The sequence below is a fragment of the Xiphophorus couchianus genome, chromosome 6, assembly GCF_001444195.1.
Source record: "Xiphophorus couchianus chromosome 6, X_couchianus-1.0, whole genome shotgun sequence".
Taxonomy (NCBI): Eukaryota; Metazoa; Chordata; class Actinopteri; order Cyprinodontiformes; family Poeciliidae; genus Xiphophorus; species Xiphophorus couchianus.
In genome coordinates, this window is record NC_040233.1 from 18,802,080 (window position 1) to 18,826,450 (window position 24,371).

General features: G+C 38.0%; 2 protein-coding genes across 4 annotated transcripts in view; one reads left to right on the forward strand and one right to left on the reverse strand.

Moving 5' to 3' along the window:
* On the forward strand, window positions 1-7,846 carry clul1 (clusterin-like 1 (retinal)). Of its 2 annotated transcripts, XM_028020903.1 has the most exons (9): window positions 2-151; window positions 2,384-2,521; window positions 2,688-2,836; window positions 2,925-3,095; window positions 3,919-4,357; window positions 4,455-4,577; window positions 4,664-4,878; window positions 6,145-6,323; window positions 6,443-7,846. In XM_028020903.1, exons 2-9 carry the CDS (start codon window positions 2,419-2,421, stop codon window positions 6,456-6,458), a joined length of 1,395 nt encoding a protein of 464 aa, XP_027876704.1. In that variant the 5' UTR covers window positions 2-151; window positions 2,384-2,418; the 3' UTR covers window positions 6,459-7,846. The 2 variants fall into 2 exon arrangements, with proteins under 2 accessions (XP_027876705.1, XP_027876704.1); XM_028020904.1 differs by lacking the exon at window positions 6,443-7,846 and having other exon boundaries at window positions 1-151; window positions 6,145-6,327.
* The window catches only part of yes1 (YES proto-oncogene 1, Src family tyrosine kinase), a 26,267-nt gene continuing 8,578 nt past the window's right edge, over window positions 6,683-24,371 (reverse strand). For both annotated transcript variants that reach the window (XM_028020902.1, XM_028020901.1), the window contains exons 2-12: window positions 22,759-23,040; window positions 21,266-21,365; window positions 18,580-18,678; window positions 17,770-17,873; window positions 17,320-17,469; window positions 15,494-15,649; window positions 13,686-13,865; window positions 11,881-11,957; window positions 11,538-11,691; window positions 10,736-10,867; window positions 6,683-8,749 (exon numbers count right to left, since the gene is read on the reverse strand). In XM_028020902.1, coding sequence (XP_027876703.1) covers window positions 8,541-8,749; window positions 10,736-10,867; window positions 11,538-11,691; window positions 11,881-11,957; window positions 13,686-13,865; window positions 15,494-15,649; window positions 17,320-17,469; window positions 17,770-17,873; window positions 18,580-18,678; window positions 21,266-21,365; window positions 22,759-23,032 — 1,635 coding nt within the window. In that variant the 5' untranslated portion in view covers window positions 23,033-23,040 and the 3' untranslated portion in view covers window positions 6,683-8,540. The remainder of the gene's footprint in view (window positions 8,750-10,735; window positions 10,868-11,537; window positions 11,692-11,880; window positions 11,958-13,685; window positions 13,866-15,493; window positions 15,650-17,319; window positions 17,470-17,769; window positions 17,874-18,579; window positions 18,679-21,265; window positions 21,366-22,758; window positions 23,041-24,371) is intronic.

Below are 24,371 nucleotides of genomic sequence, written 5' to 3' on the forward strand. Positions count from 1 at the left end.
GCATCAACCTCAAGCAAAGACAGTAAGAGGATAAAGTTCACGTAGGACGAGCACAAATAGACCTGAGCAGGTCAAGATAACACAAACACTTCTGTTCACGCAAAACACTTTGTTTTGTATCAGAAGGAGGAAGAGCTTCAGTCTTCTGCTGGTGAGTTGTTTTAGTTCTGATGGACCAATTTTTTTTCAGTCCAAATTTTTCAGTCTGATGTAAATTTTACTTGTACTTCCTATTCCCTTAGTGAGATTTCAGTACATCCGACTCTTTTTCATGATTTGAAAGAATTAGCTCATTTACCTGCTCCTTTACAGTGAGATATCTTTCTTACTTCTAAGATTTTTAGAAAAGTAAGGAAGAAAATCCTTACTTTTAGAAGTAAGGATTTTTTTATCATTTGAAAATGTTACAAATATTTGGTTCCATCTAATCCATCTACATCCAACTAATAATTTAGCCATCTGAAGTCTATAAATAAAGGTTCAATTTGATGGCAGCAGGATTTAAACAAGCAGATTTTATAACCAGTTTAAACCCTGACCTCAAATGGGTACATCTCTTGTATTAAATCCTCATTTGGTTGCCATATTGTATAACTCCAAACTATAACTGGGGATAAAGCAAAGCGGATAGGGGAGTTCAGATGCTGAATCAAAATTTTAAAAAAAGATATACAGTATATATATATTCAAAATTTGCCTTGAATTTTTATTGTTTGCTTGTTTTCTGAATATTTCCATGACTTGATGGAGCTCGGTCTCCTGAAACAGCAGACGGTCGCTGACGTAAACACTGTTTTCCTGCTGAGTTGAACCCAACAATGTAATCTATTCAGGGCTCACACACTTAAGTTGGCCTCTTTGCGGTATGGCTTAGACTAAAAACTACAGTCAGATGTGAAAGCCAAAAGAAGAAATATGGTTATAGAACACATGAAATGCAGTGAAAAAAAGACCTTCAGTTTGCTTAAAGTGCTACAAATAGGAAAGACATGCAGCCATTTAAATCTTCCTAAACATATTAATCTCTACTTATAACTGGAACTTTAATATATAAGTGCAAGAAAGTCAGGGTATTTTTCTTTCTTGCCATCAGAAGAATTCATTTATTACCAATTAATTTTTTAATAGTTTTGCTCTTGAAAACTATAAACAGAAATGTTCATGTGTGATCAAATCAGAAAAGAATTTCCAAGTGACTTTACTTTGTGAGCAAATGTGTACCACCACCTAGTGGTAGATTTGATAAGTGCCTCTTGTGTTAAATTACAGTCAAGTTAAAACCCTATTACTTCTATCAGATTTAAAACAAGTGACAAAAGTATTAACAAGTCTAGATTTTTTTCCCCATATTTTGTAATGTCAAAACCGCAAAGACCAGTCCAGGATGTTCCACATCTCTCACCCAATGACTGCTGGAGATTAGCACCAACCTGCAACCCTGCGGTTTAGGCAAAGTATAGATAAACATAAAGTTCATTGTATGTTATTATGATTTTAAGTGACACTAATTAATGGATATTTGTGAAATAAAAGGGGAACATTACATGGTTTATATATATGTGTGTGTGTGGGCTTGTGTGTGTGTGTGTGTGTGTGTGTGTTTTACAAACAACCTGCATTTCTATTCAACCTTCATGAATCAATTCTTGTTAAAGAGAATATTTTACAAAAGTTGCAGATGAAAGTGTTTTTTCTCTACCAACTTTGCATGTTTTATCCTCTTTCTTGTTGTAAAACCTCAAGCTCAGGCAGGTCAGATGGAGAACATCTGTGATTATCAGTTTTCAAATCTTGGGACATTTACTCAATTGGATTTTGTCTGGACTTTGACTCGACCAGTCCAACACATAAACATGTTTTCATCCATGCTATTCTTTATAAAATATAATATTCTGTGTAATTCGTGTTGGTGCCCTGCTGGAGGGTGAACCTCCACCTTACTGTCTATTCTTTAGCAGCATCAAAAACATTTTCCTAAAGGATTGCCCTGGATTTAACTCCATCTAGGTTGTTTTATTACCCAGCACTTATTTAAACTTCTCCAGAACACTTTTCCTGACTCATCTGCTCATTGTTCTTAATAATGCTTCGTGTAATGTTTTCTAACAAACCCTTTAGACCTTTGCAAAACAGCCGGATTCATACCGAGATTAAATTACACATAAGTGGATTCCATTTACTCATAAAGGTGGCATCGCACATCAGTTAGTTGCAGTGTATTTTATTAATGAGTGTCATAGTAGAGTGTTTTCTGATTTGTGTTTGTAAAAAAAAAACAAAACAAAAAAAACACTCTGACATGCATAAAGTTGACTTTTGATCTGTCATCAAAAAACTCCTGCAAAAAAAAATGAATAAAAAAAACTTCTCTTTTCTGTTTCAGACTGATCTGAGTCACATCACAAATCGCCACTAAGAATGAAGTTCCTTCTCAGTTTGACGACTCTTGTCGCTGCATCATGTGTCTTTAGTTTTGCAGACGCTGAGCAAATGAATGTCTTCTCAGAGGACATCTTAAAACGTAAGTTGGCAAGTCAGAATCTTTTCCAATTCCTGTTTCCATCCAGACAAAGAAAGACATACTGTATGTTCCAAATATTCCTTTAAAATCGGTTCACACATTTCAAATTTTTGTAAGTGTGAGAAAAGGAAATACAGTATTGCAACGTGTTCATTTTTTGTCTCAGAGCTGTCAGAGGATGGTGAGAAGCTTGTGAATGAGGAGATGAAAAGAGCGCTGTATGGCGTGAAGCAGATGAGGGAGGTGATGTGGAGGAATGAGCAGAAGCATGAGCACCTCATGAACTCTCTGAAGCACAGCAGTGACAAGAAGAAGGCGAGAGAACTTGCCTGACATAAATGAGAAAAAAAAAAATATTCAAACACGATGAAAATATGTTACAAGCTTTCACTTCTCCCACCAGGGGGCAGCCCAGCTAGCAAAGGATGTGAGTGAGAAGCTGGAGGAGGCAGAGGAGCAGTGCAAAGACTCCCTGCAGTCAGAGTGGGAGGAATGTAGACCCTGTCTGGAGGATGCATGTAAAACCTTCTACACCTCCACTTGCCGCAGGGGCTTTGCTTCTTTCCACAGTAAGGTATGACAACCTTCTTCTTACAATGTCAAAAAAGAATTAAGAAGTTGGGTTGAGACCTTCTATTTTGCTTTGGAATATAACTGAGCAGCTAGTAATCGCTTACTTAAAAACCCTGCAGCATGACAATACAAGCTCTTTTATAATCACGAGTTTCCATTTATGACTAGTTGTCCTGCTGAGCAAATTCAGAGTACTTAGTTTACCTCACAAGTTGTTTTCTTTGGTCTTTAGAGGCCTGGAAGGTGTAACTACAGTGTCCACCAGAGAAGAAATAATATAAATTACAAGCTAGTCTTCCTTATGTTAGATCCAGTTCATAAACAGATCATAAAATAATGTGACAATGGAGACAGACAACCAATAATTTCCTCATTTACCCACAAAGATGAGACATTAAACAACCACAGATAGGGGCCCAACACAGTTTCAATAAATTCAGATTTTAACTCAATTTTCTCTGCATTTGCAAAGAAAATTATGATATATTAAAGTATGAAATTTCTGTCTTTTTTGTGTAGCCACATTGCAACCACAAGCTTCAATGTATCTTATGATTTTAATTGCATGATATATGAAATTTAGTAAACAAAGAGACCTTGGATGCTTATACAATGCTCTCCTTGTTTAGTGTCTATATTTAGGTGGACGATTATTTCATGTTAGGTTTGTAGCGTGCCATATTTTTACCACTTTCAGATAACTGCCTCCTATCCCAGTTGTTAAATAATCTCTCCATAACCCTGGCAATCATCTCACAACCCTCAAGCTACAAGGGAGGATAGCGGTCAAATACTGGAACTGCCATAACATTCATGTGTTGCAGGTTGAATCCTTTTTCCAAAGAGTCTCCAGACGCTTTGGTCCAAGAGAGCGCCCTCTGGAGGCAGGCGACATCTTGGTGAACCAAAGTCCTGATGAATCAGAACCAGATGTAGTTCAGATTGAGAATTCTTTCAAGCGAGTTATGAGCAAGGTGGGGACCTTGGTGAACTGCAGCATCGCTTTGGTCTCCAGGATGAGCAGCAGGCTTGACGGAGTCCTTCAGAAGGCTTTCCTGAACAACACCAATGAACTGTCAGAGGAAAGCGCTTCCGATCCATACTACCCTGGGCGCGACTCCGGCTTCCTGCATGGCGTTGGGCTGGAGGAGGTGCTGGAGTCATTCTTTGACTTTGGAAAGAGCGTGGTGGAGGAGTTTGGAGCTGTGGTTACCCAGGTGTTTGATGATATCCATCAGACTGTGGAGGAGGAGACTAAGAAAGGTAACTCAAGTCTTTTCACGTTGCCGATGCCATACACGTGCCATTGGACCAGAGTTGTGTGGATGTAATTATATGCACATTTTTCACTTTTGTCCAGAGATAAAAAGCTTCCCTCGCTTCCTGCAGAACAGGAGGCTGTGCAAAGACCTTCGCAGGCAGACATCAGAGTGCTGGCAGCTTCAGAACAAGTGTGAGGCCTGCCAGGGAGCTTTGCTCACAGGTGAATCGCCTATTCACTCAAAATGTATTATTTTTGTCCAGCTGACACCTTTACACACCACAGCTCATGTTTTCATTTCACCACAGAGTGCACCGGTGTTCGTGAACTGCATGTGGAGCTGGATGAAATATCCCAGCTGCTGGATATCTCCAAACAGCAATATGATGAGATCTTGTCCATTGTCCAGCATCACACCGACGAGACGGTCAAGTGGCTGACCAACATGGCAGCCGAGTTCAGCTGGGTGGCTCAGGCTGTGAGCAACAGCAGCACTCCTCAAAATGTTTTCCGCATCACAATGGTGAGTAGGCAGAGTTGACAAAAACACGCAACAAACCAGAGGAGGCAAAAGTATAACTGAATAAGCTGTGAATATGTATTGGATCAAGTTTTCTCCATGTTCCATGAGTGAACTTATTTCAACAATTCAATTTAACAGGTAAAAATCTGAAAACCATAGGGAAGACAAAACAATCAGACATCATCCGGAAGCTCATTGGTAAAGACGTTAGCTGCTCCCAGATGCTGCATACAAACAAGACAAAACGTTTAGTGAAAGGAGAACCTGTGGTGGACAAAGGTGCACGAATATCAAGAATAACAGACATGCTTACTCTTTAACAACTCCTGCAAATCTATATCCTGCATTCTTTGCAGTTTTGATTGTACCCCTACAAGCAATTTTAATTTGTGCTGCTGAATTCATTAGATATTTTCTACAGAGCTGTAAGAGTCACTGTATCTAAAATATTTGCTATAACTGCTGCATTTCCAGTGCCATTCGTCCCTTCAAAGCAGAAGCAACATGAGAAGCATCTCACTTTAGTTAAGAAAAAAGGAGTGGACTCCTCCTCAGTGGTTCAACGTCCTTCTGTAATATCAAAATAAATGTACCCTCTTATCTAGACAACATCCCAGAGTCTGGAGGAAGAGTGCAGAAGTACAGAATCCAAGCTGTTCTTTGCTCAGTGTGAAGTGTCCACACTTTAGGGCAACAAGTCATCAGCTGGTGTTGGTTCACTATGTTGCAACACGTCCAAAGAAAGTGCACCCATCAGTCAGGGAATTTTACATTTTATGTTGTTTCCCACAGAGAATCTATGAAGTCTTGTCAAAAGGGAAATGAAACATCAGAGCCAACAATGCAGAGCAGCTGAAGGCCACATTTAAAGCAGAAGTTTTCTCAAAAATCTCAGCAGACCCACAATCCGACTGTGTCCCTACTGTAATATGTGCAAAAGTTAAACTGTAAAGCAACATTTCCTTTCAAATCTTCTGTTCTTATTAGTCTTATGTAATATTTAAATTCTCTAAGATGAATTTCACTATTTTCATTAGCTATTAACCTTAATCATCAGCATTAACAGAAACAAAGACTTGAAATATCACAATATGTGATGATTCGGCTTCATAGAGCTGAAATCACAGGCTGAAGATTACCAGCTTTATCAGAATGTGTTTCTGTTCCAAATTTATTAAAGAAACATTTTTATTGATATCCTGAACTAAAAAAGGGGATGCATCTGTGTCTGCAAGAGAAAATGCTATTATCTTTTCTTTTCTCTAGGTGGCACCAGAGAGCCACGAGGAGCAGAATATGTCTGCCACTGAGACTAAGGTGGAAGTAAACGTCCTGAACTCTCCCCCACTCACACTCAACATCCCTGGGGAGCTGGAGCTGCACAATCCAGCTTTCATCCAGTACGTGGCCCAGGAGGCTCTGGACAAGTACAAGGAGATGGTCAGGTGAGTCTCACTTAACGGCTCAGCTTTAGCAATGTGGTCCACTTCTTTGATACCATATAAACCATAAACTCTTGACATTCTTGCTCTGTTGCTTACAGTACGTTTCGTTTCCCCAACAGGATTGAAGATGCGTAACACTGCTCCGTCTTCTTTATTTTCCGCACTTCATAGTAGTAAACATCTTCGTGTTGATATCCGAAGACACTACAGCTGTAGCCAATATCTATCCGACTCTTTCAAGTTTTCTTCTTGTTAAATAGTGTAACTTCACAAAATATGTTCTATTCACAGACCAAGTGAAATGAGACACTTTCTGAATTTTTTAGTGGATGTTAAACACATGAAAGCTACATGTAACATTTAGTTTATCATTTTATTCTGTACAAAATCATATTAGTTAACATTCTCATAACTTTCATCATGTGTACCCACACTAGATCAGGTCTCACTCTTAAGGGACAATCTCTTACATGAATGATGCACAGAAAGAAAAAAAAATTCACATCTTCAGTATTGTCTAATTTCTCGTACTTTCAAGGATTCTGTACCTGTGAGAATTTAAACAAATTTTGACATTTGTATTATTTATTAAAGAACTAAGCCATGGCTCAGCCATAGTCTCTGTTATGTGCTTGTGTTATCCGAGTTTTATTAGATTAGGTTATGAGTGTGAAAGTGGAGGCAAATGTCACATACTCAAGTACAAAACCTCCTCACATATGTGTAAAAAAGCTCAAAATAAGTTCATCTTTTATTTGCAGTACCATATTTTCATACTAGCTGTAGTTTAACAGTAGAATTTGAAGATTTCTATTTTTTAACCTCCGTTCCCATCCTCCTCGCTGTGTGGAAGTGGAATGATAAACCTGCATCAGTTTCTGTTATTTTAAACTTTGCTTTGACTGTAGACGTTGCTAAGAACATACATGTGACTTATTGTAACCAAGTAAGTGAACCATGTTCACTTACTTTTCCCATTTTGAAGAGTTTATTAAAAATGTAGTTATATGCCACGAAACAAAACAAAAAAACAGGAACATATTAGCTAAAGCTAAAATGTTCCTCAACATTTTGATCAATTTAAAAAGTACATCATTTATTTAAAATAAATAAATAAATAAATGTGACTTTTAAAATTAAATAAATTTGTTAGGTATATTTAGGGGAGCCACAAAATGTAAATTCCTGAATCCGCCCCACATAGGATGTCATAAATTGTCAATTAGAAATTCAATACCAACTAGAAATATATATTAATAAAAACAAATAAAAGAGCTAAACTTATTTGAGTTATTCTTTTTTACACATTTACCAAAAGTCTTCCCTGTATGTTGCTAATTAATTAGCTTCCTGAAACTGTTATTTAATTGTGAGCAACTCAAAGTAAAAAAAGAAAAAAAAAAGTTTATTAGTGGAGTTATCCACCAAACAAGACAATTTGACAAATTAAATCAGATAATTTCTTTCCCTAATTGCAGTTTAAAGTTCATTTATAGAAACTGTTCTTTTTAAAAAAAAAAAAATCTATGTAAATGATCAAAATGTTGTTTTAGGATTACCAAATTAAAATGACAAAAAAAGAAAGGCAAAAAAGGAAAAACTGAGTTTTCAGTTCAAGTTAAAAATCATATAAAACTGATCTCTTATCCTGAATTGTCCATCTGATCACACCTGCTAAAAATATGTTTTTAATATAAACTGTATGTGCATCAGCTTTGATCTCTCAGTACATTCTTACATCCATTCAGCAGACCTTTTTATTTAATTAGCCACATGCTTTACACTCATATCACATACTCAAGTTAACCAGTTATTGGTCGCTTAGAAAGACGTCCTTAATCCACTTACGGATTCAAACCAAACGATAGTTCATATAAAAGATCTGGATTCAGATTTAAAAAATCTGACTTAATAAAAAGAGGGAAATTGTAAGAAGGTGGGAGAAAGCCATCATTTAAAAAGTTTAGAGAGGAAAAAAAAACAAAAAAACACCTCCATCTGTCTGTATCACAGTGTTGTGGCCAGCTCGCATGAATTTATTCTGATAGTTTCCCAGAGCGTAATATACCCATTTGCACACTTGGTCCCATTGTACATCAGGGACAATCATTTTCAGAGGCCAGTGTTGTCATGGCCTACTTTTTAATTGCTTTTTTAGTGTAAAACATTTTTTTGATCTCCACCAATGTACCTTAGAGTTTAACCTAAATCCCAGGACTAAAGGTTGTCCCCAGGCTGGTATAGTGGCTCCGTGGCTGTAAAGTAGTCTTCCAGGAAGGACTGGATGTATTCAAACGTCGGCCTTTCGTCTGGCTCCTTCTTCCAGCACTGCCTCATCATCTCATGCAGTGACTCTGGGCAGCCCTGGGGGCAGGGCATGCGGTAACCGCGATCTACCTGCTCCAGTACCTCTCTGTTCACCATACCTTGAGAAAAACAGAATCAAAATTTGAGTATATTGAAGAAAATACATTCTAGTAAATAAGGCTTGCACTTCTAGTGTTATTTGGGGAATCTCGGGGTTGGGAAATTTGGGGTTTAATTAAGAGATTTGAATGGTATCAAAGTTGGTTAGTCCAATCACTACTGTACCCCCAACCCCAGAGTTGGTCATTTGGCCAATTTGATAGTTCTGGGTAGCTGTCTGCCCCAAAACTCAAGCTTAACCATTCATCAGTTTATACACACTTGAGGGATGTTTCAGACCCACTTTAAGAACCAAACATTTTATGTAATTTTCTACATTCTACTCAGAGTCCAGTTGTTCATGTCCTAGAACAACCAGACATAAATTCAATTCAATTTGGCAAGATTGAAAAAGAAAAATAATAAAATCGCTGGATGTACACTGCTCATGTTAATCAAGAATAGGCAAGATTTCAATATTGAGACCAGTAGAGACATGCCCAAAAAGGTATGATCGCATTGAAAGAAAGTCATTTTCTTTCCCCTTCAAAGGTTATGGTCTACTTTGTGTTGGTCTGTCAAATAAAATCTCAATAAAATACTTGGAAGTTTTGTTTGCATGTAAAAACATAAAAAACTTTTTTGGTATGCTTTTATAAAACACTGTATAAGAAGACTGACCACCAGTAAAGACGGTAAAGATCTCAGACAGAGAAAAAACAAAAAAATGTGGAGCAGAAGCAGGAAAAAAGATTAGTTGTGGGGAGGGAAAAACTTGGCCAACATATGTTTTTCAAATCCGCATTACCACTATCCTCAAATAGTCAGAGAAAACATGGAAAATTTTATAATGTCAAGACGACTTATTTGATTAGATGATAAACACAGCATGTTGTACTTCTGTCAACTGCCTAGAGAAATTGCCACAGAAACCACTGTTTTAAGAAGGAGAGTTTCAGAAACTGACAGGAAGCTGGGCTGTTATTTCCCGAGAGACCTGCAGTAAACTTTTAAAGCAGCAGCTCTGACAGACCAAAGACATTGTTAGGAGTGTTGGCATAGATGCCCCAGAGTGGTTAACATGCTGCCATTTGTCACCACCAGCATTGGTGTCAAGCAGAATGCCAATCAGCGCTGCTTTATCCTTGAGCTGTGGATTCCGCTCTGAGACAGGAAGACAGCGATGCTGAACTCTGTGACATGGCACAGAGACCGCTCCGCTGGGAGCTCAACTGCAGCTAAAAGAGGTTATGACAGAATCAGTGGCACAGCCGCGGCCTCATCCCCCTCCTCTCCGCTCCGCTGTGGGAGAGTGGGGATCAGATTATCTCGCACTGGGAGAGAGAGCGGCAGGGCTCAGAGCAGCTGCTGATTCTGGGATACGATAGCCCAGTGGTATGCCGGATGCTACAGTGTTAGCATGATTTATGGCTTTCATCTTAAAACCTGAACTCCTAATTAAATGTTTGGTCATCCATGTTTAGATATATTTATTACAACAAAGGTAATTTAAAGAGGAAACAATGTCATGATCCCATTCAACATCTGCATCAGAACATTGGATTAAAAAATTAACCCCCGTCCTACACACAAAAAAGAAGAAAAAAAATAAGTGCACATCACATGGCTTAAAAAGGAAACAAGGGCAGAATTAATTAAACTGAATGATTTGAAGTGAAAGCAAAGCCACCGTAGCCAGATGGTCTGGCAGGCTGACCTGGTGGTGCATTCAGAACGCTGATAAAAGCGCATACAGACAGCCGAGCTCAGCGTGCTCCGACTGGGAGAAAGAGATTACATTGGTGGAGGGATTTTCCCTTGACTGACAAGTCACAGGACACTGGCTTTGACTCAAACCAGTTAAAGCCATTTCTATTCTGATCTACACAGGGGAGATAATAAAAGATTTAATTGACAGAATTAAAATATGAAGGGGGACGGGATCCAGAAGCAGCACATCCTTATAAGACATCTTTCATGTGTGTGAACCTCCATGTTCTGCTTACCTGGATATGGAACTCTGCCCTTTGTTACCAACTCTGTCAGTAGTATTCCAAACGACCATACGTCTGATTTGATTGTGAAGCGGCCGTACAAAGCAGCTTCTGGGGCCGTCCACTTGATGGGGAATTTAGCACCTGGGAAAAAAAAGAAAAGAAAAAAGATTACGTTAAAATTTTAAGCATGAGGTCAAAAAAAGAGCTAAATGTACCAGAATAATAATAATAAAAAAGGGGGAAAAATTAAGACAAGTATCATTTCACTCCTACCATTTTTCATGGTTGGATGATTATATACAACATGCAGCTCTATTGGTCCCACTTTTGAATTCACTGCACATTTTTATCTATTCCAGATTGATGCCACATTTCAAATACAGGCTCTAATACACACATATACATCACATCCTTAATAATTGGACAAAAGTTCTTTAGCAACTTAAAAGAGAAACAACATTCTTTTAGTAACCATGAGAAACTTCCTGGATGAGTTTGGTTTGAATGTTTAGCTGCTGCTGGTTCTGCTGATGGAACCAGAACCAAATCAGACAGAAGCAGAAAGAAATCTACCCCAAAGAGAGCTCTGCTAGGGATGCAGAATTGGGTCTGATTTCACTTTTTAAATCCCGTCATGGATTCTGTTGAGAAGGGAGGCATCCAGAAGGTGCAGATTAGTGGCTTCCTGGTCTTACCCAACCCTTATGTGTAATAATCTAAAGCAGTCTTTCAAAGGTATTAAAAGATAGTCTTAAAAATACATCAGCAACCATGTTGAGTGCACCAGTGGCATGACGGTCCAAACACGCACCTTGACGAGCTGTGTACTCGTTGTCCTCTATGAGCCGAGCCAAACCAAAGTCTGCAATCTTACAGACCAGGTTGTCCGCCACTAAAATGTTGGCGGCTCTGAGGTCCCTGTGGATGTAGTTCATTCTCTCAATGAAGGCCATGCCGTCTGCGATCTAGGATGTGCAGCACAAAATAATGGGAGGACGTGTCAATGTGAGGAATCCCCCATAATACTGCCAACACCACATTTCACTGGTTTTGTACAGTTGATTCATTTCTATAGCATAAAAATCCTCCCCTTCATGATGTTTGCAGCTGAGCAGGCAAGAATTTTATATAATTAAATGTCTTATTTAGCGTACCTGTGAAGCCATGTCCACCAGCTGTGGAAGCTTCAGATGTTTTCCATCTCCTTCTTTCAGAAAGTCCAGCAAACTACCTATCAGAAGTAAAACGCAAAAAAAAAAAAAAAAAACACTACAGTTAAGGAGAATCAACAAACCTGTGTGCACATAGCTAATGTAGCAGGAGTCTCTGCACCAACCACAAAATATATGGCAAACAGACCCACTCTGAGGAGACATGAATGTTTTGGCACAGATAATGTGGGACTTTTGTTCCCACTAATCTCAATCCTCATATGGATCTTTGCAACTAAAAAAGAAATCTACTTTTCTTTTACTTTGTAACTAAACTCAAAACATTAAATCCAACTTAATGATCATGAGTTACACTGATGGAAGGTTATGCAGCACAAAACAATTATTATATGTGGGAAAATGTTTAAAATGATTTTCTACCTATATGTTAAGAGGTTATTTTAGCAAAGAAAACCACACCTTTTATAAATAAATTTTGCTTGATCTTCAAGTCTCAAAGGTGTGAGAATGTTCTGCAGCAGTCATTTAGAAAAGCAAAACAGATTTAAATAAGAAGTTAATCACCAACGTTAAATTGGCTTCTGTTAAGACTGAGGCAGAGAAAACACAATACAGTACAGGTTATTCAACTTCCAAAAATTATGTTATATGACTTACAGTTTGAGAGTTTCATTGTTGGTAATGCAGTTGTGTTCATAAATATAGGAAAGATTTTTTATTTTATGTGTGTAGATACTGGTGAAAACTATTTCTATGCAGCAAATTTTTACACCTTACATATATTTCCCTTTTGAAACTAACAATAAATTTTGCACACCATGTATGGGAAGTGTTCCTGCTTAATCAGAGCAAAAACCGTCTGCTGGAGGGAGGAAGTGTCACCTTTAAGCAAGGACAATCTGTCAGGACTGATTGAGATTTATTGTGTAATGACTGGTTGGCAAAATAAATGTGCAAGACGGAGGGGGAAAATAAAAAAACATGTAGAAGCAATCACCAGCTGGTCAATCCACAGTCTGGAATACATCACATTCAGCCTATTTGCAGAATAAAATGATGCTGTTAAGAATAAACTGTCGCTTTGCATTAAAACAACCACTGTTATATCTGAGTTAGCCATATGGTCAATGAGGGAGCGCATGCCGTCAGCAGTGCTCCAACTGATGAGGACACCATTTAGAAATGCTGTGCTGGCAAAATCCCTGCGGATATGAAGTCAAAGTGGCAAGGGCAAACTCTGAGTAAAAAAAAATATCAGACAAACATCATTTATGCCAACGTCCAGATGTTTGTTTGAAAGGAGGGAAAGTCTTGCTCTTTGTATGTAGCAACAACCTTCCAGTTCGCAATGTACAAACTAGCGAACTACTGTAGTTTGCCACTATGTAGTTGTATTTGTTTCCCACTATGATCAAGTCTAAGCTTTACGTGAGATTTCTAACTTTTATTTTAAGTCTTTTTAGTGCATATAAACTTCTGAATTTGGACAAAGCTAAAATATGTTTTGAACAATATCTCCTCATTCTGGTATTAAGCAAACCTAATTAATGTTGCTAATGTTAACTGACCTAAAAGTCTATTCTGAATTGTCAGAGAGACAAAAAAGTAGTTGCACACCTTTTTATACAGTAAGTTTCTTTCTTGAACTAACTGTTTTATGAAACATATTTTTAGAGGCGGCAAATATGTCACTTTATAAAAAAAATTATGGTTCGGTAGAAAAATTTGCAAGGTGTATCAAAATCTGCTATAACATTTTCCAACTTATGCCTTTGAACTCTGCTTACCTTTACCCATGAACTCAGTGACAATGTAAATGGGCTCCTGAGACACCACGGCGTAAAGTGGCACCAGCTTATCGTGTCTGAGTTTCTTCATGATCTGAGCTTCCTCCAGGAATGCCTCTGGGGACATGGTCCCTTGTTTCAGCGTCTTGATTGCCACTTTAGTGGTTCCATTCCATGTGCCTTGGGTAAAAAAAAAACAAAAAAACAAAATAAGACATAATCAATAACATTTTCCTATGAGGCACATAAAATTACTTAATATGATCCTTTGATATTGCTCATTTCTGGGAGTTCTCCCATGTGCACAAAAAAACATCAGCCACTTCCTGGTTGGGTCCGACTTACTCATGTCCTGCTTGCGTACAATGAGCCGAGGCTGACCTTTATAGATGACTCATACTGACCAAACTCTACCAAGCTGAAGGACAAAGTAGGGCAAAATACACTCAGCATGCCATCTGAAATCAGAGTGACAGTACAAATGCTCCAGAAGCGTAGAGTAAAGAAGATTGACAGTAAAAAGTTGTAGCAGAGCAGGAAAAATCCTGAGCAAACAGAGCAGGAAGAGGCAGAATGAAATTCCTGGGATTATGAGCTGGAATCGACATGCGAGCAGAGACTCGCATGTCGAGGCTTGCTGCAGGCCAGCCTCGGTTAAAGACAAGAGTCGCATTCGCTCAGAGGGGCCTGTCTGAAATGTAGGCTGGAGAAATGAAGCGTATGACGTGACCTGTGGTTACAGAACTCTGTCACAAAAAGAGCCAACAGCTATCAAAAATCAGCCTTCCGTATGTGGGCTGGTGAAGCAGCATGATGATCAGCTTCATTACTGACACACACCAATTAAACAGAGTTTACACACGCCAACCGTGTTTCACATTAAAACTGCATCAGCTATGAATAATGTAAAGAGGATCTTTATCTCTGTGTGTAAGCCCTAATGGCTGTGTTACTGTATGCCAACAAAGCTATTTGCCTTCTTTATTTATTCATAAGCCAAGTGTCGAGTATCAATACCACTAAGTAGATTTATCCTCAAGTGTTGCTGACACGGGCAGTACAACATGAATAGTTAAGGGTTGTGGAAATAAATGAATCCCTTTGTGTCCTACAGAACAAATCGGAAAGAAACTTAGCAGTTAATGACTGAAACGTGGTTTTAGCAGATAAATGTGTGAACCATCACTCTGAACACCCCACTGCCAGCATCATGCTGTAGCGATGGAAGCATCATGTGCTGCTTTGCAAATGCCAGCCACTAGCAAGGAAGGTAACACTGTGCCTATGTCAAGGTATATTTCATTACCAAAATTGTAGATGTGCTCCAAGCAAAAATATGCGAATATTCTGCGAATAATTTGGAGTTATGTTACACAGAAACATCCATTAGTAGAGTGAATCTGCAAATGGACAAGTGTCCACTTGGACAGCAAAGCTGATGTGTTTTAATCTCATGTGCAACACTGACAAAAGCAATGGTATTTATGGAACTGTACACCGAAATGAATAAATCAGAGAGATTGAAAAAGCACTCTATAAAAAGCTTGCTGTGAATATTTACAAAAGTTACTTTTTTCACTTTCAGCTGACTATTTACGGTAAAAATACTCCACTGAGCTAAGAAAAGCAGCTACTGACATATTCCTCTCAAACCCGCCTCCAGAAGCCAGGAGAAAGCCTCTAGCTGAGTCACTTGCTCTACGGTAAGTACCAAATGCATTTACAGTAAGCTCAGGCACATCACAGTTTACCCAATTAATCTCTGACATTCAGCCTTATGCTTGAGTGCAGTGTAATCTGCGCCTTACCCATCCAGACTTCCCCGAAGCAGCCCTGTCCCAGTTTGACATCCAATCGGAGAGACTCTCGGGGGATTTCCCAGGCATCTTTAGCAAGTCCCTGAGTTTGCGGCTTCACCGTCGGGCACACAGTGGTCAGCTTGTAGCACAGACCGTCCACATGTTCTGGGAAAAATATAAAATAAGACAAACAGGGTGGAGTTATAAAACAGTCATGATAGACTAATGGAACAATAATCAAATTGGATAAAACAGAACTTAAGCACATGCATTTTTTTTATTTAATTGTGAGAAAGGTGGAAAACCAACAAGTCGTATTCATTATCTGACAGATGAATTAAATCCTTAATATAACCGCTCTCTTTAAATTGGCTTCTGCCAGGAGATCAAAAATGATTTAGAGCGATATGAAGGAGTACAGAATTTTGAACACAGTTAGTATTTATTACTTGAAACTTTTTTTTTTTTAAATGACCAGACATCAATATATATAATTTTTGAATTTTCAAAAAACTCTTTGTAGTACATGCATTAACATTCTGCCATGCTGTCATGCTTTCTTGTAACAAACCAAAGGGGATTTATTTTTAGAAGCAGCTGACTGCTTATCAACTCTGTACAGATCAAAAGATGCATTTTAAACATTTATCTTAGCATCACATGATTTGCTTTTGGGGCAATGATGTTAACAAGATACTCTGCTCATTACAAATTTGTAACATGTAAGATTTAAAGTTTTCAACCACAAATTTTTGGGTCTTGTAGAAAATGAGACAGACATCTCTTAAAAGCCAATAAAACAATGCTGAAGGACTGTTACTTTTGGGAAAAAATATTTGGAAAATTAAAAAAAAAATCTTCAGTCAGAAAAAACAACCAAACTCTTCTTATAACTTCTGACCAATAAATATTTATTGCTTATCATTGGTGATGAGTTCTCTTTAGTTCTTGCCACAGATTCTTCATCAGGTTAAAGTTGGGATTCTGTCAGGCATATGAATACTTTTGAGATTTACTGTGTGACACAGCACCAATGAGAACACAACCTTTGTGACTAGAAATACACTTCTACAATAAAATAACTTCAAATAAGAATCCTTTTTATGAAATTCAGTCTCTAGTTTTAGAAGAATTTTTACTTTGTCTTCTTTTCAGAATTGCTTCAGTTCATAGAAAATGATCAACATGACTAGCCATGACTTTAACAACTTTTTGAAGTACCACTAAAATGTCTGATCATTTTAAAAAAGTACTTCCCTGTTTGTATAATTCTGTTTTATTAAATCCAACACTGTGTCATGAGGAATGTGACTTTACCAACCCGAATCATTTTGACATTCCATTTTTAAGACGCATTCCAGTGGTAACTCTTTTAATCCCATTTTGCTTTGCACATTTATAACCCCTCAACACTCTTAATATACTAATAAAATTCTGTCACCAGCTCTTGTCTTATCTTTAAGCATTGCGTGGCTTATTTTTATTCTTTCCTGATAAAATGTTCAGCGTTTCATACAATTTCTACATGTGAATAATATTTTCCACTACAGATGGAGGGAGTCTGAACTATTTAAATATGACCTCAATCTATGGCAGGTGCAAAATAACATTCCCTCTCCAAGACCATTGCTCATGTCTTTCCTTCCTTGCCAGCACTTAAAACAAAAACACCGCCCTGTTTCACTAATTACTTTCATATCCTGGTTACACAACCGACAAACACAAGACATGACAGGTTGGAAGAAAAAGCAATTTAACCCAAAGGTTCTGTTCACAAAGGAAACAAATATTTGTGAAATGGCTACCTGAGAAAAATGTTTTACAAGGCAGCATACCTGTGTAATGTTTCACCAGCATCTGTAGTGACATAAACTGCGCTCGTGTAGTAATGTAATAACCCCCATTATCCAGCTTGCGGATCTTGTAGTGTTTGACGTTGTCTCCCTTTGTCTCGTCCCAGTCACGTAAAGAGAGAGAGTAGGCTCCTTTAAAATCCAAAGACATGAAGTTAAGTGCGGATCTCAGCAAAAATAGATAAATACTGGAGCAATGCATGTTGCCAGATGTAAACTGAGGAGAAAGTTTGCATTTCTAAATTTAATCTAAACATTTACAGAAATTCAGAAGGAAAAATAAATCAATGTTTAGCTTTATGAGTGGGACATCAGCATTTAACCCTTTCACATGCAGACTTTCAGAAGAGTCAAAAAATTCATTGCATTTAAACCAACTAGAGATATAAAGGTCTTTCTTTGCCTAGTTTCTTTTTGAATGCATTATGTTACCTTTTGTTGTTTCGCTCTCTCTTATTAAGAAAGTACCCCTCTCATTTCCTGGTAGCAATAAGAGACGCTCAGTGTCTTTTCGGCTCAATTTCCCAAAGTACCACCTGCGGAAGAGGGGGAAGGGTGTCAGAAACTTGAACAAACTGTAGACGAGTGCGAGACGTTCTTATCAACAGAAGAACAACACATTTGTGATGCAATGTCTGAAAGCTGGACACCTGTCTAGTTCACGCCGTATTAAAAATGGATCTGAATGTTTTTTTGTGCTTCTCATACGCGGGTAGTAAGTAAATATTGTGCATGCTCCAGGCACTACTGCTTATAACCCGATCTAATAAATATTTAGAGATTTCAAAAATTGTTTATTTCTATAAATAAGAAATAAGCTTGCAGCTCTAGACAATCTTACTTCTTTGAAAAACAGAGCACAGTCCATTTCCAGACGCATCAATGAGTTCAGTCAGTTGTTTCACTAGGCGGTATCGCATCCCGTCGATAACAGGTGCTCACTTGAGTTTTTTAGACGTCTGGTGAAAGTAAATTGGCTGCTTTCCCCCCCAGTGTTTAAAACATCCGGCATTAATAAAACTGTCAGAGCTAAAGAGGAAAAATATTTTGTTGTCACACCTTGAGGAACTGAACAATAAGAAAACATAAGCAATATGTTGTTTTTCCTCATTCCAAATCAGGTATTTTTTCATCTTAATCAGAAGAAAATCAGAAAAGAAGTTGGTAAACATGAGACAACATAACAAGTCGAATCTAAAGTTTCATGAAAATGCTTGAAGTAGTAGTAATTTGGCTTCTCACTCTTCAGACTGTATGGAGTCGGCTGGGGCCACATAATTGCTGGGGATGTAACCATTCTCTCCTGTGTTGATGGAGCGGGCCTCCCACCAGTCACCTTCCCTGAGGAGGCAAGTAAATCACCAATAAGAAGCATATTAAACAAACAAAAGCATCACAGAGAAATCCATTCACTCTCGTATTAAGACTGCACAGCATACAAGAAGATAAAAAGAAGCAAGGCCATTTCACGCGTCACTCGTATTCTATTGGGGGCGGAGTTTAACCTTGAGTTAGAGCCTTGCTTTTCTCATCTAAACCTGATGACACCTCTGCAGAAAGAAGCATCCAACCAAGACTTCAAATGGAAGTAAAGTAACAGGCAAGCAATAATCTTTGTATTTATGGATATGGGTTGACTGTTTTGTTTCTGGTCTTATTAATGATAAAATTATGTTTTGTACCGTTTAGAAAAGTGTCATGTGGTGAGAATATTAAATTGTTCAAAAACTAAAGACAACTTTACAACAAGTAATCAAAATTATCCTCAGGCTGGTTAGAGACCCAGCCTATTTTTGATACACAAAGATTTTCTAAAGTGAATTAGAAAAAAAAACAACTGCTATATCACTTCTATTTTATTTTTTTTTTTGGTTTATTATCCCTCTAATGCAGGGGTGTCAAACTCCAGTCCTCAAGGGCCACTGTCCTGCAGTTTTTAGATGTGCCACAGGTACAAGACACTGTAATGAAATGGCTTAATTACCTCCTCCTTGTGTAGATAAATTCTCCAGAGGCTTAATGACCTAATTTTTCTATTCAGGTGTGGTGCAGTAGAGGCACATCTAAAAGTTGCAGGGCAGTGGCCCTCCAGGACTGGAGTTTGACACCTGTGCTCTAATGTGAATGTGCCACACACATCTGTGTTTATTTAGAGAGTAGCGCTAGATCAGCTCTTCTCCCACACCCGTTGCTACACACTGCGGGTCTGCTGGCTGAAAGAAGGACCGCACAGTTTTTACTTACTTAGAAAGAACTCTAGAAAAACTAAGATGGACAAATATGGGAGTTGCAGATATATCTGGTCAAGAAAGAACTTGGCACTATATAGTTATATAAGTTTTCTGTTTTAAATTCATCAGATGTTTTTTTTAATGCTCTTAAATATCTGTTGTACATTTATAGGTACATGATCAAATCATCTTAAAACTAAAATTTCCCCAGTATCCCGTGGTGTGCAATATAGTTGTGCTAAACTCATTTAACATTAATGAGTTTATTGCTCAAAAGCCCATTTTCCCTCTCTATAAACAGCGACTGATACTTCCGTCCAAAACAGAGTTTCTGGAAAGCCGTCCCTTTCACACAGAGACGAGACGAGAAACAAAGATTACTAAAACTGCCTTTATTTTACTGTTTGTCTGTGTGCCTCAGTGTGAAGGGCACACTTACACTTTAGAAACCCAGAGTCTTGGATCAACTCCACAAAATTTCCTAATTGCAATATTTCACAAATTTAATATTGAATTATTTCAAATTTTCCATCTGCAGCTGCCACATTGTGGAAATCCTGAACAATGATCATGGGAAAGCCTGGTATATTTACTCAAGGTTCCCCAAACTGTGTGAATCTGGTCAGTTACAGCCACAAGTCACTGTAAATACGTATAATGAAAAACTTTTTAAGCTTTGCTTTTATTAAATTTAACCAATCAAATCATGCTAAATGCAATATTAAGTCAAATTTAAACATTGAACAGGACAAAATTGTTAGGGATAAATTAATTTTCTTAATTGATGAGACATTTATAAAGCTCTAAAGAATACTGACATACAGACGGTTATATTTTTTTAAAATAACAGCACTTGATCGGAAAATAGACTCCAGAAAATGCTTTCAAACTTTACAAATAAAAGATTACTTAGAAGAAACCCTGCAAAAAAATATAGACATCAGATCCTAAATTTATCCGAACCAAATTCAGTGAGATCAAAAAGCAGATCTGAGGGCTTAAAATTAAGATGAGAGGAGCAGGGACGTAGAGACAGTCCGTCTGGTGGCATTTTGAAAGAACTTGGTTTAATCTGTCCTCTTCCCACCTCTGCTTTGAAAGCAGATGGCATTTTCATCACTATAAAAGCCATGTGAGCCAGACAGCGGTGGGAAGGGAAGAGGCATGTGATGCACTGAGGAGAGCAAACTTGGAGCGCTGCCCATTTTCTCAGCTGTGCACATGTGGGAAAAGATTACAGAGCAGAAGCTGATGGGGAGATGGCAAAAATGAGTTTTCTCTGAGTAATTTATCATCTCTTTTGCACGCATAATCCACATTGTTGAGGTATTTTGTAATGTTGATTAGATTGACAAGCTTCATATTTGATTATATTCCAATACTCCAGAGTACCTGAAATTCATGTTATGTATTACAAAAAATATGTCAGGTTAATGTTATTCAGTTAAATAGCAGAACTCAAATTTTAGCCACTAACTCAGAGAAAAGGTCTGTGCTGGTGCAGGTGAAAAGCAATGGGAACTTAACAGATGCTCCATTAATGAAAGCCATTAACCCAGACAGTTCTCAGCCCTGATATCAGACCTCAATTCAATAAGGGATTAAACAAAAAAGCTGAAAAGAGTACAAAGGAAACCACGAACAGACACAACCACGCAGCAGCTTTAGCTATCCCCTGTAAAAATACAAGTACTCACGTGTTGTTGATAATCTGAAAGCGATCCCCTTTTCTGAACGACAGATCATCTGACGTCCTTGCTTCGTAATCATACAGGGCGACAAAAAAGGTCACTCCACCTAAAAACAAAAACTGAGGCTTAAGCATCTAGAAATAATATATGGTAAATACAGTTAAAAGCAGTTAATTTTCCACCTTAACCCTCCACTTTATATAAAAAAAACATTACTTTTTAAATTAGTCGGTCAAATGTCAATTTCAACTGATCAAATAATAAATCCTATATATTAGATAAAATATATCTGTTTTGAAGTATCCCACTTCCTGTGGGTCAGAGTGTGCTCTAAAAATACAACTGGACTGCTCAGCTGTGATTTATCTTGTTTATTGTTTTTAGGAACTCTTTGGGGACGCAGATTATTCCCACAGCATATCTCAAACTCGTCTTATGAGTGAATCATGCAATCTTATTCATTTATAATAAAATATTTTAATATATATTGTGGGGAACAGAAATACAATTTATATTTGATATTAGGAAGGCTGAACATAGTACAGAAAAGTCACACTGTGTTACCCTTTTGAGCTTTTAACTTCTGCTTATCAAGGAACGTCCACATTTTGGAAATGTTGGGAGTCTTTGAGAAATTTCAAAGTCAAGGTCAACATTCTCCATGACAGAAGAGGTCAACTCCAGTCCTCATGAGCCAGAATGCTCCATGTTGTAGATGTGTCCCTAATCCAACACGCATGATTCAAACTACCAGATTAGCATGTCAAAGTTCTGCAGTAGCCCGCTTAAGAACCATTCATCTGATTCAGGTGTTCTGAACCAGAGACACAGCTTAAACATGCAGCGCACTGGATCTTAAAGTCCTGTTTTAGAAAGAACAGATGAAGTCTACTGTTTACAGTTGAAAAAGCTAATCACGCTAACTGCTCATATGACAAACACAAGTGAAGAGCTGAGTGTGACATCACTCCCTCATCAAACTTTTAACTTCCAAAGATACAGAATAAACACTATATGCAAGAACATGTTCTTTGTTGTGACATTTCCCTCTAAGCACTGCTATGATGATAAAGTCACAAAAACTCATCTCAATTTCTGACCCACTGCTAACTTTTAACATGCATGAAGGAAGTCAATGAATTTTGTAAATTATATTCCCTTTTTTCTCCGTTCAGGAGAGTCAATGCGTGCTTTGCCTCCCATATCACCAGACCTATTTTTGTTTTCTCTTCAGCCTTGGTGTTTTGCCTCACTCATTTCAAATGTCTAATTTGCATAACATCTGCTTTGTCTAACACCCTGTGAATAACAAATGTTCAGCTGCAGTTGTTTCAGATGGATCGACAACAGAAGGAAATGTTGAAACAAGGCAGAGTAAAAATCTTCGATCCCTAGAGGATAGAAACCAGCAGGTGTTGGTGAAGAAATAACAAATAAACTTAAGATAATTATGTTTCCCCAAAATAAAACAGATTGTGAGGCACCCTTTGAAAACGGACCTGTGATCACAGCAGGAAAGGGGTTGTTCACAGTCACGGAGGTGAACGATGTCGAGGCTCCACCAAAGGGGGTCATGGCCGAAGAAACTCCACCAAAGGGTGAAAGGGCAGCGGGGTGGCTGTTGTTCTGCGTCTTCATGGCTGGTGATTGACCCATAATTGTGGGTTCTGGCCCATAGTGGCCCAGGTGAGCACTGACTGGCACCACATTGGAGTTATCGGGTTGGTACTTCAGCGCCGGGCCCTTGGCTTCTTTACTCCTGACGCAACCCATCGTCAAGCCTGAAGGGAAGAAATAGTAAAAATTAAAGCACATAACTGTAGTTATTTTGAACTAGTATCCAATTTGGGTGGTGATAAACTGACAAAATATATTATTCAAAGAGGATGTGAGAAATAGTTAGAATAGCAACTACAGTTAAATCTAAAGTTTTTCATCCTCCTGACAAATCTAGGTTTAAAGAAGTGTTTTCATTTTACCAACTTGTTTCTTCTGACTGGAGATGATATTAAGGCTTTTTGACCAGACCAGAAACCCAGACTGAATCTGAGGAGGGAGCTAAACATTAGGGTGACGGCACAGAGGCCTTCCATCTTCAAAGTTTTGGTACTCTTCAACAAAGACAAAATCATAAAACTACCAGAGTAAACATGCAAAAAAAGAATTTCCTTTTAGTAATGCCAATACAGACATTTCCATTACCTATTAAACTGGGTGTGACTGGTTTTCACGTGATTTGTTTAATAAAATGTAAATTAACAAGTTCTTCTTACCAACTTTATTGTTCAAAGGATTTATAGATTTGAAGATTAGATACTGGAGAAAGTGTTGACATAACTTGACGTAACCCGTCCCTCCCCTCCCTAGTGCTGTGTGCTTGTATTGTATTAAAAAAAAGAAAAACCTCCTGTTGTATCATCACTTTTTAAAAATGTTTACTCTTAAGAGTAGTATTTTCTGCGATTACATATAGTGATAGATTTATAGCCAAAAAGATGCAAATAATTTTGCTACTTTAATCCTCATTGTCATATTGATTACAAAATATTGAAATGAAATTTTACGTTTATGTTGACCTCTAATTTAATCACACCATTGGTATACGATTTAAAATAGGGGAAAAAACATTTCCTGACATAAATTCTCTACTGCATGTAAGCCTTATATCTTCGGCAACCATTTCAGATTTTTATGATTTGATGGATAAAATAATGTTCAAAGCATGCAACTGTTATCTTCAAGTTCTATTTATGTGTCCCTCTAGAGTCTTAAGAGTCACACAAATAGTTATGGAGGGCCGGATTTGGCCCGTGGACCTTGAGTTTAACACAGCAAGTTCTAAAGGAAGTGGGCCGGACCTTAATCCACCGATGACTGGCTGTATGAGTCGTGCCACACCCAGTAGGAGAGTAAACACCGTCCTTTATAAATCAATAATTGAGATTATTGCTACATCAGTCCTGAAGAGAAATATGAGCGTGTGTAGGAGTTGGTGCATGTGTCATCAACTGCTGCTGAACTCAACACCGACGCATTTTTCTGTCACATTTGGCCTCTTCGTTAAAATTACTTCAGTACAGTTTACGTGTGTCAGAGGTACAGATCAAATCAG